Source organism: Acanthaster planci, linkage group LG15 (genome assembly GCF_054643075.1).
Source record: "Acanthaster planci isolate LZ-2023a linkage group LG15, COTS_SCS, whole genome shotgun sequence".
Lineage (NCBI taxonomy): Eukaryota > Metazoa > Echinodermata > Asteroidea > Valvatida > Acanthasteridae > Acanthaster > Acanthaster planci.
The window spans coordinates 9,888,450-9,909,966 of NC_141791.1; the positions used below are offsets into that span (position 1 = coordinate 9,888,450).

The 21,517-nt window shown below is 42.0% G+C and overlaps 1 protein-coding gene across 5 annotated transcripts in view; it reads right to left on the reverse strand.

The window, feature by feature from the left end:
• smarcad1 (SWI/SNF-related, matrix-associated actin-dependent regulator of chromatin, subfamily a, containing DEAD/H box 1) overlaps nt 1-21,517 on the reverse strand; it is a 64,523-nt gene that overhangs the window by 41,045 nt on the left and 1,961 nt on the right. For 4 of the 5 annotated variants that reach the window (XR_015427781.1, XR_015427780.1, XM_022226843.2 and 1 more), the window contains exons 2-5: nt 12,548-12,755; nt 5,385-5,506; nt 4,208-4,554; nt 3,034-3,124 (exon numbers count right to left, since the gene is read on the reverse strand). Coding sequence is in view for 3 of the 5 variants with exons in the window: in XM_022226843.2 (XP_022082535.2) it covers nt 3,034-3,124; nt 4,208-4,554; nt 5,385-5,506; nt 12,548-12,755 (768 nt within the window). In the remaining 2 variants the exon portion in view is untranslated. Of the gene's footprint in view, nt 1-3,033; nt 3,125-4,207; nt 4,555-5,384; nt 5,507-10,879; nt 11,634-12,547; nt 12,756-21,517 lie in introns of those variants that run through there. The other variant, XM_087146186.1, reaches the window with a different exon arrangement.

The following is a 21,517-nucleotide window of genomic DNA, read 5'->3' on the forward strand; positions in this document are numbered from 1 at the left end:
CAAGGTAAGTACATGTAAAGAATACATACACATACATGTATGAATGATTCAGATACCAAGAATTCCTCTAGGTTTCTCATCAGACCACAGTTTGAATGCCCAATGGAAATCAAACACACACTTCTTAGAAGATCTTCGGCAGCAACCCTTATCAAGGTATCCAGTGTGTCAGGTTTGAGGTTGCACCATTTTATATAACGCAAGCACAAATTATGCGGAGAATAAGCATACTATTCATGTTCAAGGCCTATGAAGTACAACGCAAGTACATGTGAAGCTCATGCATACCTGTTCATGGGCCTAAGCTCAACCGGACTCCGACCACAACAAATTTTTTTTTAGCTCGCCCGATCGAGCAAAGCCATAAATTTGCTTGCCCCAATCGGATCAACACTTGCCCAAGATTTTTCGGAATCCACGATTATTATGGCTATTTAACTTAGGCCTTCTGCATGCCCGTAGTCTTTCATTTGGCCACAAAAATAGTAAGGCTTACTTACACAAACAGTTCGGTCGATAATTCAAAAATTTTTTTTTTGTTTTGGGCCAATTTTTTGTGCTGATTGAAAGGCATGAATAGGGATGACAACTTCCAAAATTATCTCAAAAAGTAATGAACACCTGTCTTAATCTACATGTATGTAAAAATTTCTACAGTCAACAATTCACAAGAATTAGGGACAATTCACAAAGTCCTACTTAGGCAATCACAACGGCAAACTGGCCAAGAATGTCCATGTACATAAGTGATAAGCGTGCGTCATGCATCCAGACCAGAGGGCGATAAAAAGGAAATTTATCGAAACACGCTTGCTTCAAGTACGAGCAAAACAACCTCAAATTAAACTCATGAACACAGCAGTGTTGTAGTTGAGTACTTTGACTTCCGAGTACAAAGACAGGGCGAGTACTTTGCCAGCCAAGTACAAGTACTGGTTTCCGAGTACTAGTACTTGCATTTCCGAGTATGAGTACAAGTACTTCTAATTCCGAGTACGAGTACTTCTAATTCAAAAGTAGTTTTATCTTAATTTAGAGACTCTTAAGACGTGCCACTGTGTAAAAGAAACACCGAATGCAGATGGCACGGCTACAAGAACAGCAATGACATGGCTAGCAATGTTACTGTCACTACAAGTGTGTTGCAGCAGTTGACACAACGTGCACGGCGTGACGAAGTCTATTTTCCAGACTCAATTATTCACATGCCTGTGATTTTCTGTATGCTGGGTTCGTTGTTAAAATTTTTGGGTCCAGGAACCAGACTACCAATGCCAAAGTAAATCGTGGAACCATTCTGGAGTACCACAATATAATTTGCGTACGTGACTGGTTAAGTACGCGCACAGACGGCGAATGGGTCATATGCCTTAATGGTCCCACGTTCGGCCTTCTCGTTGTCAGAACTGTATCGAATATTGGGTCATTGGAGTCGATATTTTTGTACCTTATTTAACGGCCGTGCATGGTAAGTTAACTTAAAGGATTTTTTTATCGAGTACTGTTAATCGAGTACGAATACTTTGATGCTCGAGTACAATTTTTGGATGTCGAGTTCCGAGTATTTTGTAGCCCGAGTACAAGAACTGTAGTTCGAGTACGAGTACTTGAACGTCCGTGTACAAGTACCAGTACTCTGAAAACGGTACTCGAGTAGTACTCGAGTACAAGTACCGAGTACGAGTACTACAACACTGGAACACAGAAAATACATACATAAATAAGAGACCAAGGTCAGTGAATTAACTTGCAGAAAACCTCTTGCAATATCGATGCTTTTTTCGACCTGCAGCTTTAGGGTTGCATACAATATACATGTACGGCTGATGTAGAGTAATCGACCGGAATGTAGAGTACACACACAGTATAGACTGGTTCTGGTTGCTTCATTTCCATCACGCGTTCTTTTGTATGTGCGCAGCGCAGTTGGAACCAAAACAGCTTCGTTTAATGCAGTGACCTTTGCACATGTGTTTTCAACACTGCGACAGCAAAAGTGAATGGGAACTCTTTGTGAAAGTTGGAAATTAATAGTATTCATGTTATTAGTATTATTTATACTGCTATGACATTTCGGTGACGAACAAGTGGTAAGATTTGTCTAAATTTGCAAAATAATCACCAATTTTTCTCACCAGGTCAATGGAATAATAGCCAAAATTATAATCATTCGCTAATTGGTGAGAATGGCGAACAGCAGCTGGAACCCTGCATTATTGCGCTCGGTTTGGACACTTCATTTAAACAGGTAAAATTCAGAGAGAACACACATACATTTTATTTGGAGGTGCTCTTTAATTTTGTTCATTGTCAAGTAATTTGGATGCACTTCTTGTTTGTAACGGCTCGTTAAAAGTGGGTGATTAATCAGTAACTTAATCAATTGAAACACACGATAAAAACAGTCCCTCTTTTAAATTTTGCTTATTTCTTTGTTTAGTCTTCATCCCTAAAAGAGCTGGGGATGGGGGAGGGGGGTTGGAATCCATCACCCACAACATTTTTCCTGGTATTGCCATAGATTTTTTTAGGAGCCAAGCCTTTAACGTAATCCTTTGCAGTCCTTTTGACACCAATTTTGTGAAAATTGAACATACTGTTCTTGCACAGCACCTATTTTTTCCAAGACAGGTCAGCCAAAAATGCGTGTGTACTTTTTCCACTGCAGTGCTCAATGCATACAGGCTGTATGTACATGTGTGTATTGCAGCCTTGAACTTCAAATGACTGTCACAATGGTCACAGTATAATTTGTTGATAATTGTACTGTTGTAGCAATACTGTGGAGGAAAATAATTCAACTTCCAAAATGCCCTCCAGAATCGTAAGTACTTAATAAAATGCATTCCATTTTAGCTGGAAGGCCACTTTTGCTCAGCAGATTTGCTAGCAAATCACTCTGCTTAGCAAAGAAAATATTTGTTTAGCAGTTCCAAGTAAATAACCCTGTCTAGAACTGCTAAAATTTGGTTGTTATGCTTTCATCATCTCCACTTCCCTGACAAAAATGATAGTTCAAGTCCAATACAGTACCTGATTGACCGTCATCAATGTCTTGACCAATTATAACAGATGCTGCTTCCTTCACACACCAATCTACAGATACCAGGGTATCCTTCAGTTTCTGTCAAAAAGCATGTAAGTTGAAAGCACAGATGGCTGTTAGAGCCAAGTTTATAAAAGTCTCTGTTATTTATTTTACAATTTAATTAAAGTGGAAAATAAATTAAACAATGCAAAGAACTTGTAAAGGTATGTTGTACATTTTCAAATGCAATTTTGGGAAATTAAAAACATTTGAGGTGCATGTACATGGTATGAACAAAAGCAGTCGCAAAAAAAGGATGCATAAATGTACACAACGATGGAGCAAGTTCCTATTCTATTCAGGTTACTGTACTAGAATAAGTTTTAGCTGTGGAGGCATGTAGCCTAGTGGTTAGGGTTTGTAGCTTCAGATCATAGGGTCAGGGGTTTGAATCCAGCCAGTGGCAGCATGTTGTGATCCTGGGCAAGTCACTTTACCCTTATGCGCCTCTCTCCACCCAGGAGTAAATGGGTACCTGTGAGGGCAGATATGGTAGTTTTGCCGTTTGCACCAAAATGGCAGCACCAGGCTAGTATACTCCCCAGGGAGCTGAGATGGTTTTTGGGAATGTTGAGATGATGTGTGTGCCCAATGTGCAGGGATAATGATAATACAGCACCATGAGTGCCTTTGAGGTGAATACCAGCACTCTACAAATGCTCTTATTATTATTATTATTAGCATGTGAAGAATGAGTACATCAGGTTCTGTATGTAATATGCAGACATGTATCATGAAGCAAAATAGCCTAAGTTACTTTGAGATCTCATATCCATTTTAGAATTCTTAAAACAGAAATAATACATGTACATGTACTGTATGTCCATATTTATTTACATTTTAAGAAATTTCATTCAATGAGAGAGAGGATATTCTTCTTTTGTGAATGCTTTATTAGTATACATGGTAAAGGGTGCACAAGAAAATCAGGATGAGAAAGTGAACATGACAAAGAAAGAGCAGAATTTTCCTAGCAACGGAGGCACCTTTGGTCAGAAATGCACTTCACTGGTTCACAGAGGACTTCAAAATACATGTTACGGTCGTGTCGCTACTAACCTGGCTCTATTTAACCAATGAGGGAGTGCTTCTGCTCAAGACAGATGGACTTAGACTTACCTTGGCTTTCAACTGAGGAAACATTTCTTGTAGTTTCATGATGTCTTCCTTCTGTTTTGTCTCAATGTTCTCTTCCTCAAAACCTCCATCGATGCTCTCTTGACCTTCAGACAAAATCCGTCTCCTTTTCCTCTTTCTCCTTACTGTTGGAGGTGGACTCTCTGAATATAATTCACTTAATCCAGCCTTGTTCAAGGAGCTTTTGTTAGAATTGCTGTCCAGTGTGGTTGCGTCTGTGTCTGACTCTGAACTACTTGGCAGAGCAGTGTACTGAATAGGAGACCACTTAAAAGTTGAGGCCAGGTTGAGGGTTTTGTTGAATTTGAATGAACCACATGCACTGGTACCTGATTCCATTCAAACAAGGAAAAAAAAGTATTTGAGTTAGTTGAGTTATTTTGATTGGATGCTGATTACAGTCGGACTCGATCAAAGGCAACTCCAAAAGGAAAACTGATTTTGCCAGGTAGGTCGCGCCGGTGTAGCGCTCCAGTGTGCGACAAGAGTTGGTTTACGCGGTGGCCCAATTTGCCTTTCATTGATAATGTTGGCCATGTGGGTGTCGTCCTGGGAAAGAATGCTGACTTGATATTAAGGTTTTTCTTTGAATACATTGAAAACCATGGTTTGGCAGTTGGATCTGTTCATGAAAAATAAACCACACACAATTCACTCGAAATCTAATTTGATCTTGTGTCTTATAAAGGAGGAAACTCCCATTTGAGCATGCTGGGTTTTTTTTTTATGTTTGTTCCGATAATTTAGAGCCAATGATGATTTTCTGTTTTGAAAATAGGTATTTTCCATTTTGCAAAATCCTGGATTCTGCTTCAAAAAAATCAAATTCTGTTTCATACCTTAGTAAGCATAACAAAGGGGAGCAAGTTATAAACTATGCATGCAAACCATTTACCCAACCTTACTCCACCCTGGTGTTTTGCTATATGGGTTGATATACTGGCACTTGGCCTTTTTCAAAGGTCTGATTCTTCAGGGAAACAAATCATCTGCAAGTGGTTAATGATTCACTTGCCAGTTTATGATATCCTTGATACCTGATGTTAACACATTTCTCTCACTGACAAAGCATAAAGAAAGAAATGTATTAAGATGTTTATTTCTTGTACAATTTCCCAAAGGTCAATATAGCAGGGACAAACATGTAACTACAGTATACCTGAAAGTTTCTGTTGTTCACTATGATGACAAGTTGAACTAGCACCAAACACCGGGCTACTGGATCTGGTATCATCATCAGAATCAGGATCCTCACTTCCTGTTGATATCGACCGAAATTTCCTGGAATACACATTGCAATCAATAGAATGTTATGAGACACCACCCTCAAACAAATGTAGATTCTAAACAATGATTGGTTGATCCATATCAATAGTAGGATGATGTTCTGCATTGCGTAATACTTGCAAGTAAATTTGTCATACAGATTATACCAATCTGATAAAAAGGGACATAGCAACTGTAGCCCGTAAAAATTGTCACACAGTTTGTTTGTCGTATTCATGGATTTCTTTTTCCCACTCACACTTGTGGAACAAATGCTCTTTAGCCTGGATAAGGAAATACGGTATCCAATTTCACGAAACCTTACGCAACAGTGTAATGTCACTTAAGCCACATTTATTACACATGTTGCGCAACAGCTTCACAGAGATTTCACAAGATTTATGTACTGCATAAATCACCGACTTGCTCAACAAATTATGGTGTAACTTACACAGTCATTTTAGGTGTCGTAAGTTGTGTTGAACAAAGTGAAAATGATTTGACTAGCTCATCGCATTTGGTTAAGGCTCATCATTGCTGAACTTTTAACAAGTTTTAAACGAGAAATGTACAACTTTGTTTTAGAAAGTAGTAACAGACTTAACTGTAAGAGAACTGCAAGATTTTCTGTCTGGTTCCCACAAAGAAAAGATGAAAACTTTTTCAATATGGCAGATGGAGGTAATTCAGCAACTGTTTGAAAAACAGCAGCCATTGTAAGAGCCGTTATCGTCCTTGTCCAAGAAAATTAAATGATTAAAATGTTCTGCAGCTAAGTAACCTTCCAGGAAATGCTAAGTAAGTATGCTGCACAGTAAGAGTATGCTGCACAGTCTAAACTTCAAAGCAATCTAGTTGTTTGATAGCTCTGCAAATTGGACTAAATCTTTTCAATGTAGCTATAAAAGGGTTTTGGGGTTGCTTTACGATGGCCAAACTTCACTGCAGTTTAATTGTGATACCAAGTCTTGTTCTGAAATCAATGCCCATTGAACAGAATGTTGGAAATACTGCTCAGTGTTGTAGGTCTTGAGACCTTTTTTGGTGGCCTAAGTCTCGGTCTCGAAAAGGGTGATCACGGTCTCAGAAGTGCTGGTCTCAGTCTTGGTCTCAGATGTCAAAGTCTCAGGTCTTCCCCTCAAGACCAGTCGAAACCACAGCAAAATGTGCATCTACAGGTAGCCCTTTACCAACTGACCTCCACACACATGTACATGTATGTCAAGTTTGAAAACACGGATTAAAATACTACTCTATTGTTCAAATTTCCAGGATAAAAATGAAATTTATGCTGGAATGGAGACTAATCAATGCAGCATGCCACATTCTTGTCCCAAGTTGTATTTTAATTCCAACACAGGAGACAGCCTTCAGAAGTACATGTACTGCTCAACACCATGAAGACGAGGTTGGAAGTAATGGAACTCACACGCACTATGCCAGTAATTTTACTACTGGCACACATGTGCCCGTGCATGTTAGTGTACGTGTATCTACACGTGGCTGGCCACACACATTCATTCATATCCTACAGTACATACTGTTTGTTAGCTCAAACTCTGGCTCATTGGGAATGCATTATAATTCCATTTGCTGAACACCCACTCAACCGAAGCACTAACTTTTCTTCTTCTTGATGTCTGTCTCTATCGACGATGACGTCTCCCCCCTCAGTGGATAAGGAAATAAATTGAGCCAGTGACGGTGACAGCAGAGTGGACAGGCAGACGGCTCTGTATACAGCGATCTTGGTGAAGATAGTGAGGTCGTGGCTAAGAAGCACACAATGAGTGAGGCGGCCAAAAGCAATAAAGGCCTGTCTGATCGTTTTCTGCAGCTCTTCTAAAATACTGCTGGAAGACGACCGGATGTTGCCAAGGTAGATGAAGCTGTTTACCTGGCTGAGGACCTCAGTGCCAACCATAAAAGGTACTTCCAATGCCACGGCTACTTGGACACCTGTGGGCTTGACGTATTGTTTGGGGAGTCCGGTTGGCAAGGTACATCTAGTTCTTTCCTCGCCTTCCACCTCTGTGGTCCCGGGTTCGATTCCCGGCCCGGTCCACATGTGGATTGTGTTTTAGTCCCTGACTCCATGGGTTTTACCCAGACTATTCCTCTGGGGTTTTCCTCCCACCTCTAAAACAGTAACTGCTTCTTAATGTCTCCTCCTTACTGATGTATGCCTGAGGCGCCTTTGTATGCCATCGGCTCAACCATGTTTTAATGTATTCATTGTTCCATGCTTAATGTCTTCATTTTACAGCACTTTTGAACATATCTATATGAAATTTGCACTTTATAAATGAATAAATTATTATTATTATTAACTTATTGGAGAACCTCTGTCTTCTGTGCACTGATGACCAGTGCCACGCTGGAGTATGACTCTGTGATGGTAGAGAGAGTTCTCTGCAGGTATCTGGTGTGCGGCTGATGAAAGCTGCACTGTCTGCATATTGCAAGTCAAAGATACATGTACCGGTAGTTTCAAGCCGGGTCTTACTGTTGGTCTGAAGACGTTACAGGTTTAAGAGGCTTCCATCCAGTTGGGAGCAGAAGGTAACTCCATCATCCAAGTGGAGTTGCTCCTGAGAGAGAAGAGAGATGGACACAAGAAAGACGTTGAAAAGCACCAGGATAAGGACATCCCTGCTTCATGCCTACCTTGACCTCGAAAGACTCCGACTTAAGGCTGCCAACCAGCACTCGGGCAAGCATGCCAGTATGGAACTCCTGGATAATCTTCATTAACTTGGGTGGGCAGCTGCACTTGGGAAGGATGGTCCGCAGAAGATTTCTATTGACAGTATCGAAGGCTTTTGTGAGGTCTACGAAGGCAATATAGAGATCACGGTGCTGCTCCCTACACTAGTCCTGGAGAAGGCAGGTAACAAAGATCATGTCTGTGAAGCTTCTGTCCTACTGAAAACCTAAAAAGACTCTGGGAGTACAACACCAAAGATGAATGTGAGGAGACGGTGCAGCATCAACCTCGCTAAAACCTTCCCGGCCACCAATAGGAGCGAGATGCCACGATAGTTGCCACATATTGACTTATCTCCTTTCCTTTTGTAGACAGTAACGATATTGGCATCCTTCCACTGCTGAGGAAGAGCCTCAGCCACCCAGATGTCAGTACTGAACTCATGGAGATGTTGAAGGAGGAGATAACCACCGCATGTAAAGATCTCCTTGGAAATCCTGTTCGGCCCTGCAGATTTGTTGTTCTTCAGGCTCTTGACTGCCTGCTGGATCTTGAGGAAGGTCAGTGGGTTATCAAGCTCAACAATGGGTAGAAGCATGGGTAGGTGATTGATTATGGTGGGGTCAGTGGGGTTGACACAGTTCAGGAGCTCATTGAGGTACTCAGCCCAGTGGTTGAGAATTCTCTGGCAATCTTTGATGAGGGTGGCACCATCAGCAGACCTAACCAGGACAGAAGAGCCTCTGATTGGGCCATAGATGAACTTGATGGCATCATAGAACCCGTGGAGGTCATGGTCATCTGCAAGGCCCTGGATCTCATGGGCCTTGTTCCTCCACCACTCATTAGCCATCTAGCAGAGGTGAGTCTGGGCAACGGTGAACTGAGCACAAAGAGCATAGGATGATGGGTTATTGATGGCGGCTGTTAGGCTGCATTCTTCCTCTCCAGGAGGTCATGAATCTCCACACTGTTATCATCACACCAGTCCTGATGACATCATGGTGTACCCTATTGCAGCAATGGCAGCATCTCTGATTGCAGTGGAGATGCCATTGCACTCGAGTGTTGCGCTGGTAATCTTGATGGATAAGGAGGGGGTAGGGACGTTGGAGAAGGCGACAGCTAACCTTTCATGCATCGCCTGATGATTGGAGAGGTCTCGTAGGGCACCACAATGGACCCTCTTTCTTCCAGCACACTTTTGAACAGGAGGTCTAATCCTAAGACAAAATGTAGATTACACGAGACAGTGGTTGGTCCAGCACTAGGCACATCCGAGAGCTCTGATGAACCTGACATTCCAAAGGTTGCCACAGAGCACGTTCACTTAGTCAATAAGGTGCCAGTGCTTGGAACGCGGATACATCCATGTCGTCTTCAGCTTGCAGGGCTTGCAGAATCAGTAGTCCGACATTCCGGGACAACCAAAATATTTTGATGGGCAGCCAAATGTTCCAGGCTGCCAGCCTGATGGGCAAGCACCTGTTTTCGGCAACACATTTTTCCCCAGTGTTTTGGACATTTCTGCCCAGTGCACTGAAAAAAAAATCGCAAAAAAAAGACCACAAAAAAAGATCGACATCCTAACCTCGATGTTGCACAACTGTACATGTTCGGGTAGGTGCAACGTGGTACATACGGTCGAATCGTTGGTATGAACAATACAGCCGCGTCTGTATTCAGTCGTTTTCCTTGTTCCGGATCACTTAAACAATATTCAGTCATATTCCAGCTCAATTATCATCAAATTTCAATGCAATGGGGTCAGAGGTCTACCTTGTACATGTATATTTTCAAATTTTGAACTTTTGACTTTGTCTTACAAGATCGACAAAAGTGATGAGGACACTTTTCCTAGTTCTGGATTGGTTTAGCCCGTTCTGGATCGCTTCTAAAATTTCTTTACACATAAAAAGTAGCCATGCATAAACCAATTTCTCTGCCAAAACCATTGTAATAAGCATATTTTCTAGTAAAACAAGTCTTATTTTAAAGGAGATTAGTTTTTATATTAGAATTTCAGTGCATCAACATGGATAGCCTGCATAAATTTTAACTTGACTTTGCTGCCCAGTGAGCCGTCGACCACAAATCCCCCCATGCCGCAAAGTTGACGAACCCATTACATCACGTACAAATCTGTTACACACGTAAAGTTGAGTTCATGACGTTCGTATATGTAGGCCTACTTGCATGTATGCGCGATCCAAAACTAGGGAAAACATTTATGGAATCTCGCGTAGTGAGTGACCCATTTATTTTTTCTGGATTTTTTTTTCTTGAAATTTTCTGGAAGTAAAATTTGTGCTGTAAGACTTTAATGTTACCTTTCAAAAAAGAAGTAGTCTTAGCGTGTAAAACTGCAGAGCAAATAGCAAAAAGGTGGGTAGGCCTAGCCCTATTCATTTCAAGCAATCAGGAACTAGGAAAATGACTGTAATTACTGAAAGCTTGGAGACCACGTGTGGCTAAAACTTCCTTGTCGGGCAACTGAAAATGAAGTTCGGGCAACCAGATTTTAGACTTCCCTGCCGGAAGGGCAACTACATTTTTTTAATTTCGCGAGCTGTGGCTTGTTAGTGAGCTGGAATGCTGTGTTGGTGATGATGAGATCATGATCAGCACAGAGGGTGAGGAGTCTAAGCTATTGGAATTGACAGAACCAACACCATGCTTACCGATGACTCCACCCGACAGTGTGATTGGAGCCCATATGGACAATGAAATCACCAAGCAGGATGATCTTGTCAGACCGGGGATGGATCACAGCATCTGCTCGAGTAGATCATAGAACTCGTTCTTGATGTCCTCGGTGGTGGTGAGAGTGGGTCCATAAGTGCTGATGACAGTGGCATGTCTCTATGCTGCTAACGGGACATGGAAAGTCATAAGCCACTTGTTGTGACCAACGGGGGGGCCTCGGGAAGGTGGCTGAGGAAGGAAGTCTTAACTGCAAGTCCCACGCCATGGATCCTGGCGGCCTCTTCTGGATGACCCTTCCAAAAGATGTATCCTTCACCAACCTCGGTGAGGGAGTAGTCGGCAGCAAAACATGTCTCACTCAAGGCAGCAATATCAATATTGTAACTCCTCAGTTCTGCAGCGATGAGCGCAATACGGCGAGGTGGACAATGATTTTAAGCAAGATCCTTGGATCAAGCAATGTATGGACATCCTGGTGGGTGTGGCAACCTGCCCAGGAGAAACAGATTGGGCGACGTTTGGGCCACCTTTTCTAGGCCCGTCCTCAAGTGAGGCATGCAACAAGGATACCTGAAAAGGGTTGCTCGGTCACGCAGCCAGCTGCCCAGTGGGGGCATCACAAACAACCATCATGGACGTGCAGCAACATGTACAGTGGGCATGCTGGAGGTTTCCAGTCACATCCAAGACCTGACTCCATCATTGGCCTGTCCTGTCGCCACAGGACTTCTGGACAGACAAAAACATACAGGCGGAAAATTGATAATGAAGGGGATGATTCCCGTGCAGAGAAGAATCAAGGTGACGATGAGTGTGCGCAATTCTCAACACCACTATCTTGACCACCAATGCCAAAACCCGGTGGCAAGACATTGTCTAGACGGCCAGTGGGCGAGGTGGCCTCAGAGGAGTGGCCAGAACCTGCGAGGCTGGAGGAACCGCCCTTGACTATGCCTCTCCCTAAGGCACTGCTGGACAGCCCATGTCAGTGAAATAATGGCCAGGCCAGATTTCAGCAGGTGACCAGGCAGGGGTCCTAAGATGACCCACTGACCAATGGTTCCGGGTTATGCAAGCCTCTTGCTTGGGCTACCTGTCAAGGCTAATGAGCCCCATCTGCCTGGGTTTATGTACAGAGGTTACCTTGCGTGGATTCCGTGCGCTATCAATGCCATGCCATATTAACGCTGAACATCCGAACCAACCAGTTTGGTTCAGTTCGGTTCAAAAGTGCCATGTTTGACAATTTTTGGTTTGGTTTGGCGGTTCGGCTGCAGCACTGTGTAACAGGACCTTGTACATGTGGTCGCAGCACAGCACTCAACATGGCCGCAACTATGCATGCTATACATACACAATACTAATTGAAAAAACTTTTAATCGAAAATGGGGGTGGGTAGGTGGGTCAAAGCAATTTCAAATAAATTGAAATTTAAAAACAGCAAAAATTTTGAATGGCCCATATCCACCTTGACTGGCTTGCCTCTTGTATGTTTGGTCTTGCTATGAAAGATTGACCATGCTTTCTGAAACCTCGCTCTACAGATCGCCTCTGCATGGCTTGCTGTCTGAAACACCAATTGCAGGTAACCATTTAAAGAGGATTACAAAAACCATTCAAATAGTTACATAAAATAGTTCACCTTTCTCCTATGGGTTTAACAGGAGGTCTTCTTTCTCTAGAATTTGGTTTCATCTTTGGTGTTCCACAGTCCTCTGAGTCTGACGAGAATGTATTACAGATTAGCTTAGCTTCATGTCGTCTGGCTACATGCTTGGTTCCACTAATGACAGGACTGCTTGGAGTTGACACAACAGACGGAGTTTCAGGAATACAAGTCACTTCAGAGTCTGTATGTACAGATCAAGCAGCAACAAAAACAGTGTTGAGTACAAATATTCATGTAGATACATTCACTCTTGATAGACAAAGTTTAATTTAATAATTGTAACTATAAACGAACAATGACTAAATTAACAGAATTATTCATTTGCACAACCTGTACTCACTGCTCTTGGCATGGAAGAGTTACAATGTCCAAATAAAGTAGGGCTGATGGGGGTAGTTGGAACACAGGTTAGGTTGAAGTATTGAGATTTTCTTTTACACCTAGAATTAATTTTAGCACATGTACATGTACATGCTGCCTTCTACAGGTGTGCCCAAGGAACAGTCATCCATCACACTGCCTGCAGCACCAGTGCCTCAGTAGTTATTAAGTGCTAAAAGAAAGTTTTTCACCTTTTGAGTAAATTTTTTAGCATTCAAAGAACATACAGAAAAGGTCTTTTGCGAAGAACGATGCCATAACACGTCATATTGAATATTTATTTGACGCCATCGACTTTAGGGTACATCAATAATAGTGTTGCTATTGTTGCTGAAGAGACCAGATACATGTATGCTGGGAAGGGTGTTATAAATTGTGAAGTAAATTCACGTACTGATTGAAAGTTGAAGTGAATTAAAAAGTGTATTAAAACAAGCCTCGCTAGGCAATGCATGGTGGGTTCTATTTTTTGTATTGGGAAAATACATGAAGAATGCTCTATGGACGTTGGTGGGCTAAATGGTGTACATGTACACCATTCATAGCAGTCAATATTTATACATGAACTCTGTCGGGAGTAAACTGTAAAAACATGGAGGTGGACAATTTTCTATAGAAATCTGCCAACTCTAGACATGTACTGTATTGGGCCAAAGTGCAGCGCTACTGGCTAAGTAGACATCATTCAACTCGGTCAAGTCAGCAGTCTTATGAAAGTCCCAATCATCTCTACTGCATTTCCAGTAAAATTATTATTTCGAAGTTGACTTTTACAAGTTGTCATTTCCCTTAAGTCAGCATGTTCAGGGTTCAACCTTAACGCTGCTCCGCTGGCCAAATTCGAGTAAAAACAGTGGCGGTCTAGTGAAAGCCCTAGGCGGTTAGTAAACAATATTCTGAAATAAGCGGCGAAATAGTTGATTGTGATGCATGCCCTCTAGCTGCTGCTGGTTTTGGAACCTTTTGCAACCAAGAACAGTTCGGTCCCTGGCACCAGCCCAGCAGACGTAATGCTGAAGTCTATAAATGCTGCGGCAGTAAATCGTCTGAAACTGATGAACCTTTTGCAACCAAGAACAGTTCGGTCCCTGGCACCAGCCCAGCAGACGTAATGCTGAAGTCTATAAATGCTGCGGCAGTAAATCGTCTGAAACTTCTATTCCGCAATGCCTTTGTGGTGCGATCGCATGTTTAACTTGCCGCGTGTGTCCAGTACGTCTCGACAACCCCATGACTTGACATTGGTTCTGCGTACAAGATCTAAATCAGCATGTGCTTTCATGCATTGCATCGTAGAGGTACATGTAAGTCATGAATTTGCATCCCACGTGTATGACGTGCCCATTGTGTATGGTGTGTGTATACACATTACGTAACTATGTATATGCAGTACTGATTTTTCTGATTGGTTAGGGAACGTTTCATAATTGTTGAAGACGGTATTTACTGCGGTACCGCAGCTTTTTTTAGCGGCACCGCACTAGTTATCTGAAAGGGCTTGATGCTGGTACCGCAAAAAAACAGCAGTACCGCAGTAAATACCGCCTTCTGTAATTATGAAACGTTCCCTTATTGGTGGTTGTGACACCAGCGATGTCACGGTTGTGATTTCGTGTTTCGTTCGCGCGCTACAGGTTGCACTACACCAAATACGCACCTGCAGAAAACATACATTGCAAAATCAGACAGAAATAGCGCTGCCTGCTAACTCTTGGAAAGAGGTTGGCCTCCGTTTTAAGTTCACTGGAAATTCAGGATTGTGGCCAGAAGATCACTTTTCATTTCAATTGTATGGGTTTTAGCCACGAAAATTATTTTTATTCGCCTTTTCCCAAAGATACCTCCAAAATAGTCATAAAACTATGCACTCATTTCTGAATTTAGCCGCCCGCCACTTTTGCAAGAAATACCCCGAACTGGAAATTATCAGTCCCAAATTTGGGATTTATAGAAATACTTCTATGATCCCTCCTCATTATGGCATGTCTTATTGTACATGTAAAAACCCTGTGGGATCACCAAATATTAATAAGCTCACACGCAGAAAAATACAACCATTTGGTGGAATGCACTCCACGGGTACTGGACACAGTTGAGAACGAGCATGAACTGTATGTACATTTCACCAGGTGTACTGTACATGTACATGTGCATACTGCATAAAACGTACATGTACATAAACTGTTCATAATGATTGTGAACAAACCATTTTCAGCAGGTAACCACTTTGTGTGTTTACTTTGCTGCTTGAGTAGAGTTATACTCATGAATATTCTGGAAACTCCGATTCCCATAACCATTTATGATTACTCATCAACAATTAAACAACATTCAGCACCGAGTGCACAATAAAATGCATGATGTTGGAGCAGAAAACACTGGTGCCAAAAAAGAATGTTGAAATTTGGGGGAAGAGGCGGACTAGTGAAAACGCTTGCAGACTAGTAAAAGCCATCACTGCTGGTCCTGCTGGCAAGTTAGAAAAAAAGTTAAGGGCAAAACCTGATGTTCCTCTGAATCCCATTTTCACAAAAAGCACAACAAAATCCTGTGCGTGAGTCGGTGTTTAAAAAACAATTGGCATAAACTTCTGTGCTGCAGTTGGCAAGAAATGTTAGTGAAAAGTCACAGACTGGCGTCCGTTTATTGGCACGGTCCGTGATTGCTGAATCGGTGTTTATGTAGCGTTACACTAAGGCCATGTCCCAGTGCGTTGCGTGCACTGCTGTGACCATTTTTCCTGCAAACTACATGTATATATGTACCTGTATGTAAGATGAGGGTATGTGGAGTCAAAACTTAATAATTTCTACTTTCCTACGGCCCAAGCATGAGACAAGTTGCATTGCAAACGCAGTGTGGTGTAAGAGACTTGAAGCATGTATGGCGCACTGGTTCCTACTGCCAAAATTAGCAAGAATGGCATGGAATGGCCGGGAGCCAATGACCCCAAGAGACTTTAGAATTACCATAGCATTAATCTGAGTACCTTGGACTCTACAAATCACCTCTTTTAACAATGAGGCAAGCATATACTGTACATGTACAGTACCTGTATATGGTCAAGGGATCGTACTCTATGAATCACCTCTTTTAACAATGAGGCAAGCATGTACAGTATATGGTCAGGGGATTGTACTTTACTCTGCAGAGTCAAAGAACATTCTATGTACATGTAGGTCTGTTCGATATCACGATAATTACTGAAACCGTAATATTTTTTCATATCAAAATATTAAGAAATTCAAAAATCTTGCCTTTTAACTTCCATCGCTAAGACAGTGGAGCATTAACAGCATTACTTTCGTATGTACAGGAAAATGCAGTCTGGGCACCATGTCGCTGATCAGCGCTGCAGGTGCATATTCAAGGGAACCATTGGTCCCGGATTCAAGCTGTCTCAATACCAGAGCCAATATGGGACTTATTGAACATGGAATTAAAGACGTCATTTATTCGGTCTTTGTGAAAGCTTAATCACACTGTTTTTGTACTTTTTTAAAACCCAAAAGTGTCAAATTTGTCACTCAAATCACGCTTTTATCACTAACAAAAACAATGTAGGCAGTTTGACGAACACTATTTCTAAAAATTCAAACAAGAATAAACTCCAAAGTAACATTGATATGAATTTTGGGAAATACTTTTGGCACATATATGTACAAGTCATAACCTACAATGTACTTTATGTAAAATAGTGGGTGTGGCCAAGTGCATTTGGTTCCACGGTACTACATGGAAAAGGGAGCTTATCGAAGTGACAGTGGTTTGTAATGATATGAATTGCCAAAGATCTACAGAAAATCATTTTGTTTCCTTAATTCCACTGAAACAAGACAATTCTGGGCTCCTGGATCATCTGGTAGACAGCTCCTTTTAATGTACAACAAGACAGTTATCTGTTGCTGCTCCTTGCTTGTACGGCTTATTCACTTTATCCACCCACCTATGTTTGAGAATTTCCATCAGCACGTGTGAGGGGCATACAAGTGTACACGTGTTGTTTAATTACTTGACAGCTGAACTCGACTTCGTTGGTTTTGTTCCATTCGACTTGCATGTACATGTAATATCGTGGCTACAGATGCTTTCGACGGTACCAGCAATGGAAGCGTAACAAGTGATACCGTAGTTTCATTTTTATTCTCCACGAGACAGATACTTCGAAATTCATAACGATTAACCATTTTCACTCATTAAAAATGTCCAATTGAGTCATCTTCTGGGTCAGGGGGTATTAAAAAATAAATTAGAAATGAATTCAAGTTGGGTTCACCTAATGAAAAGTAGCATTTAGGGCAGTACGCACTTCAGGGATCGGTGCCGTTGGGGATCAGACCGTGTGATTGGACTTTATTTTACACAGACCTTGTGATGCAACAGTGGCAGATGTGAAACTTAAGTAAAAAAAGATGTCATCATGATTATATCGAATGTCCCGATTTTTTTTCACGATATATCGGTTCTGGAAAAAAACTGATATAGAACAGGTCAATTTTCCTTTCTAGTGCCTTGCTTGAGCAATAGTTTGAACTCAAATTTCAGTATGATTGAAAACGGAAAACTCCCGACATTTTGATTCAAAATGTCGATTTTACAAAAATCTTGACCTGCTCCAAACTTCCGCTGAAATTTTTTTTGGCTTGATTTTTTTGAATTTTTTTTCTGAAGTCCACAATGAACTCTTTAAAATGCTTCCAAAATACGAAAATAATCCAGCAAACTTGTGGTTAGGTAGGTATAAAAGCTCATAATAATTTAGCCGAATTTATCAACTTCAAAGAATTTTCTTAATATTTATTTGGGTTTGGGGGAATTTTTCAAAGACTGTGCCACGCCAGCATGGTCGAGGAACACTCAACTGAACTCTTGCCCACTTTCCGGACTGAAATTTCATGACAGTGAATGTTCAACACGTTCAACAGCATGTATTATGAAGGTTATAGTACAAGTATTTAACAAAATGAAGTTTTCCACTGGGATTTGGCAACAAGTCAAGTGAAAGTCAAAGTGCGCGATGTTACGGGACATCTAAAAATTCATGTACAATCTGGCAACACACGATGCACAGTGCTTTACATCGATCTTCCCTTTAACAAAAAGCGTAAGTAACGTTAGTTTGTATCCAACCCCATCATCCTATCCTCTACAATTCCCCCCCTCTCATCCTATATCTACCATGTCTACTTTGACTTCACCCCTAATCCCGTCTATCTCCAATCCCACATTCACCTTATCTTTCCATCCATATCCTATTCCACCCCTCCATTATCCTATTCATCCCCAACTCTGACCCTCCCCATCATCCTATCCTTCTCCTACTCTGCTCCCTCCCCATCATCCTATCCATCTCCTACTCCACCCCCTCCCCATCATCCTATCCATCTCCTACTCTGCCCCCTCCCCATCATCCTATCCATCTATTACTCTGCCCCCCTCCCCATCATCCTATCCTTCTCCTACTCTGCTCCCTCCCCATCATCCTATCCATCTCCTACTCCACCCCCTCCCCATCATCCTATCCATCTCCTACTCTGCCCCCTCCCCATCATCCTATCCATCTATTACTCTTCCCCTCCCCATCATCCTATCCATCTATTACTCTTCCCCTCCCCATCATCCTATCCATCTATTACTTTTCCCCTCCCCATCATCCTATCAATCTATTACTCTGCCCCCCTCCCCATCATCCTATCCATCTATTACTTTTCCCCTCCCCATCATCCTATCCATCTATTACTCTTCCCCTCCCCATCATCCTATCCATCTATTACTCTGCCCCCCTCCCCATCATCCTATCCATCTATTACTTTTCCCCTCCCCATCATCCTATCCATCTATTACTCTACCCCCCTCCCCATCATCCTATCCATCTATTACTTTTCCCCTCCCCATCATCCTATCCATCTATTACTCTTCCCCTCCCCATCATCCTATCCATCTATTACTCTTCCCCTCCCCATCATCCTATCCATCTATTACTCCACCCCTCCCCATCATCCTATCCATCTATTACTCTTCCCCTCCCCATCATCCTATCCATCTATTACTCTTCCCCTCCCCATCATCCTATCCATCTATTACTCCACCCCTTCCCATCATCCTATCCATCTATTACTCTTCCCCTCCCCATCATCCTATCCATCTATTACTCTGCCCCTCCCCATCATCCTATCCATCTATTACTCTGCCCCTCCCCATCATCCTATCCATCTATTACTCTTCCCCTCCCCATCATCCTATCCATCTATTACTCTTCCCCTCCCCATCATCCTATCCATCTATTACTCTTCCCCTCCCCATCATCCTATCCATCTATTACTCTTCCCCTCCCCATCATCCTATCCATCTATTACTCTGCCCCTTCCCCATCATCCTATCCTTCTCCTACTCCACCCTTCCCCATCATCCTATCCATCTCCTACTCTGCCCCCTCCCCATCATCCTATCCATCTATTACTCTTCCCCTCCCCATCATCCTATCCATCTATTACTCTTCCCCTCCCCATCATCCTATCCATCTATTACTCTTCCCCTCCCCATCATCCTATCCATCTATTACTCTTCCCCTCCCCATCATCCTATCCATCTATTACTCTTCCCCTCCCCATCATCCTATCCATCTATTACTCTTCCCCTCCCAATCATCCTATCCATCTATTACTCTTCCCCTCCCAATCATCCTATCCATCTATTACTCTTCCCCTCCCCATCATCCTATCCATCTATTACTCTTCCCCTCCCCATCATCCTATCCATCTATTACTCTTCCCCTCCCCATCATCCTATCCATCTATTACTCTTCCCCTCCCCATCATCCTTTCCATCTATTACTCTTCCCCTCCCCATCATCCTATCCATCTATTACTCTTCCCCTCCCCATCATCTGTTCATCTCCTGCTCCGCCCCCCATCATTCCCTTCACTTCTTACTCTGGCTGTCCCATCATCCCACTAATCCAGCCCAACCATTACACCAACCTTAATATCCAGTATTTCATCTATTTTCTACATATATGCACCTTGTCCCTATGATCCTCCTTGTATAGATAGCCTTCCCCCCAAGAAACATCCTAATCTGTCACTTTGAGCCCCCCCTTACATTTTTCCCACATACTGTACGTGTACATTTGTATGAGTCTAAACACTGTCTATACATACATAAATGTACAGTACAAGAGTGCCCAGTACATATGTATACATGTACATGTACAGTGTATATACTACAGGGTAAGTACACAATGCAACTCAAAATGTTAACATTCAACTATTATAATTTTATTAAATTCATAAGTGTCTAAGCAATAATGCCATATGACACTATTTAAATAGTGATAGAATTCCAAGAGGAAGCAAGCAAGCACTCAATGGCACATTTTAACAGCTATGCCTATGGACCTGCAAAGAAAAACTTTTAACATTTGAGGACGGCGATGGAAATCAGTATTATATAGACTCGCATTTGCTTCGCAGCTCGCCAAAACTCACCAATCTCTCGTTCGTCTCAGAGTGATGATTGTATTGTACACATTGCATGCATCACACTGCACATGTGTCAGGCTAATTGGCTATGGGCTGACTGTCTTGACCACTAACAATGTTGGCTTGACGATTTTTGGAAGCGGGGGATAGAATCTTGCCTGTGCTATATGCTGCACTATGAAGCTGTGGATAGGAATATACTGACATGAACCACACCTACTTGTAATTGTTCAAATTATCCATTTTGCACATGGGCGAGTCTTAAACTTTTAACTACATTAAATACTACAAAATGTTTTGGGAGTGTTTTCATAAAGGATGATCGAAAACAAGATTCCATCCTCGCGTCCACAAATGGTTGAGATGATATCATTAGTTGGCCGAGACGGTCGGTTGGCTCGGTTTGAATCGCTACAAGAAGATCGCGACTTTAAGCTCGAAACAAGCATTTCCCACAAATATGGGAAATTTCTCCGTGTTCTTCCCAATGGGTAATTCCAGAAATTAGGGGGCCAAAAGTGTGACATTTTCATATCCCTGTTTTACATCTGACCTTTGTTACATGTATATGTCACCAGAATTGATTTAAAACTATTACTATTTGTTTGGCAGGTAATTTGCACTGATTTATGACTCTTGGAAATTAGAAAATGTGTTCTGAACTTACAAAATCATATGTCAGATGTGACAGAGACACCAAAAAAAATGGACCCTAATTTCTGGAATTATGTAAGTAAACCTTACCAACGTAAGTGTCATTGCTAATACTGCATGGGTGATTTTGCACAATGGTACAAAGGCATTGTGGGAAGGAAAAAAGGACAAACTTCCAACAATGCTTTTCAACCATTCTACCAATTCCCACATTTCTGATATCTTGCAATCTGTCACAGCTACACAGGGGAACACATGTTGCGCATCCTGATGGTATCAGCTTACAAGTCACACAGAAAAAGACGGTCGTGCAATAAAAACCAGATGCCATCCCCCACCTCCACGAAATGCAGAGCAAGTTTGGCCAATATTGGCCCGACACATGTGCAATGTGATAAACACACAAAGTGCGATCGTCAGGCATTTG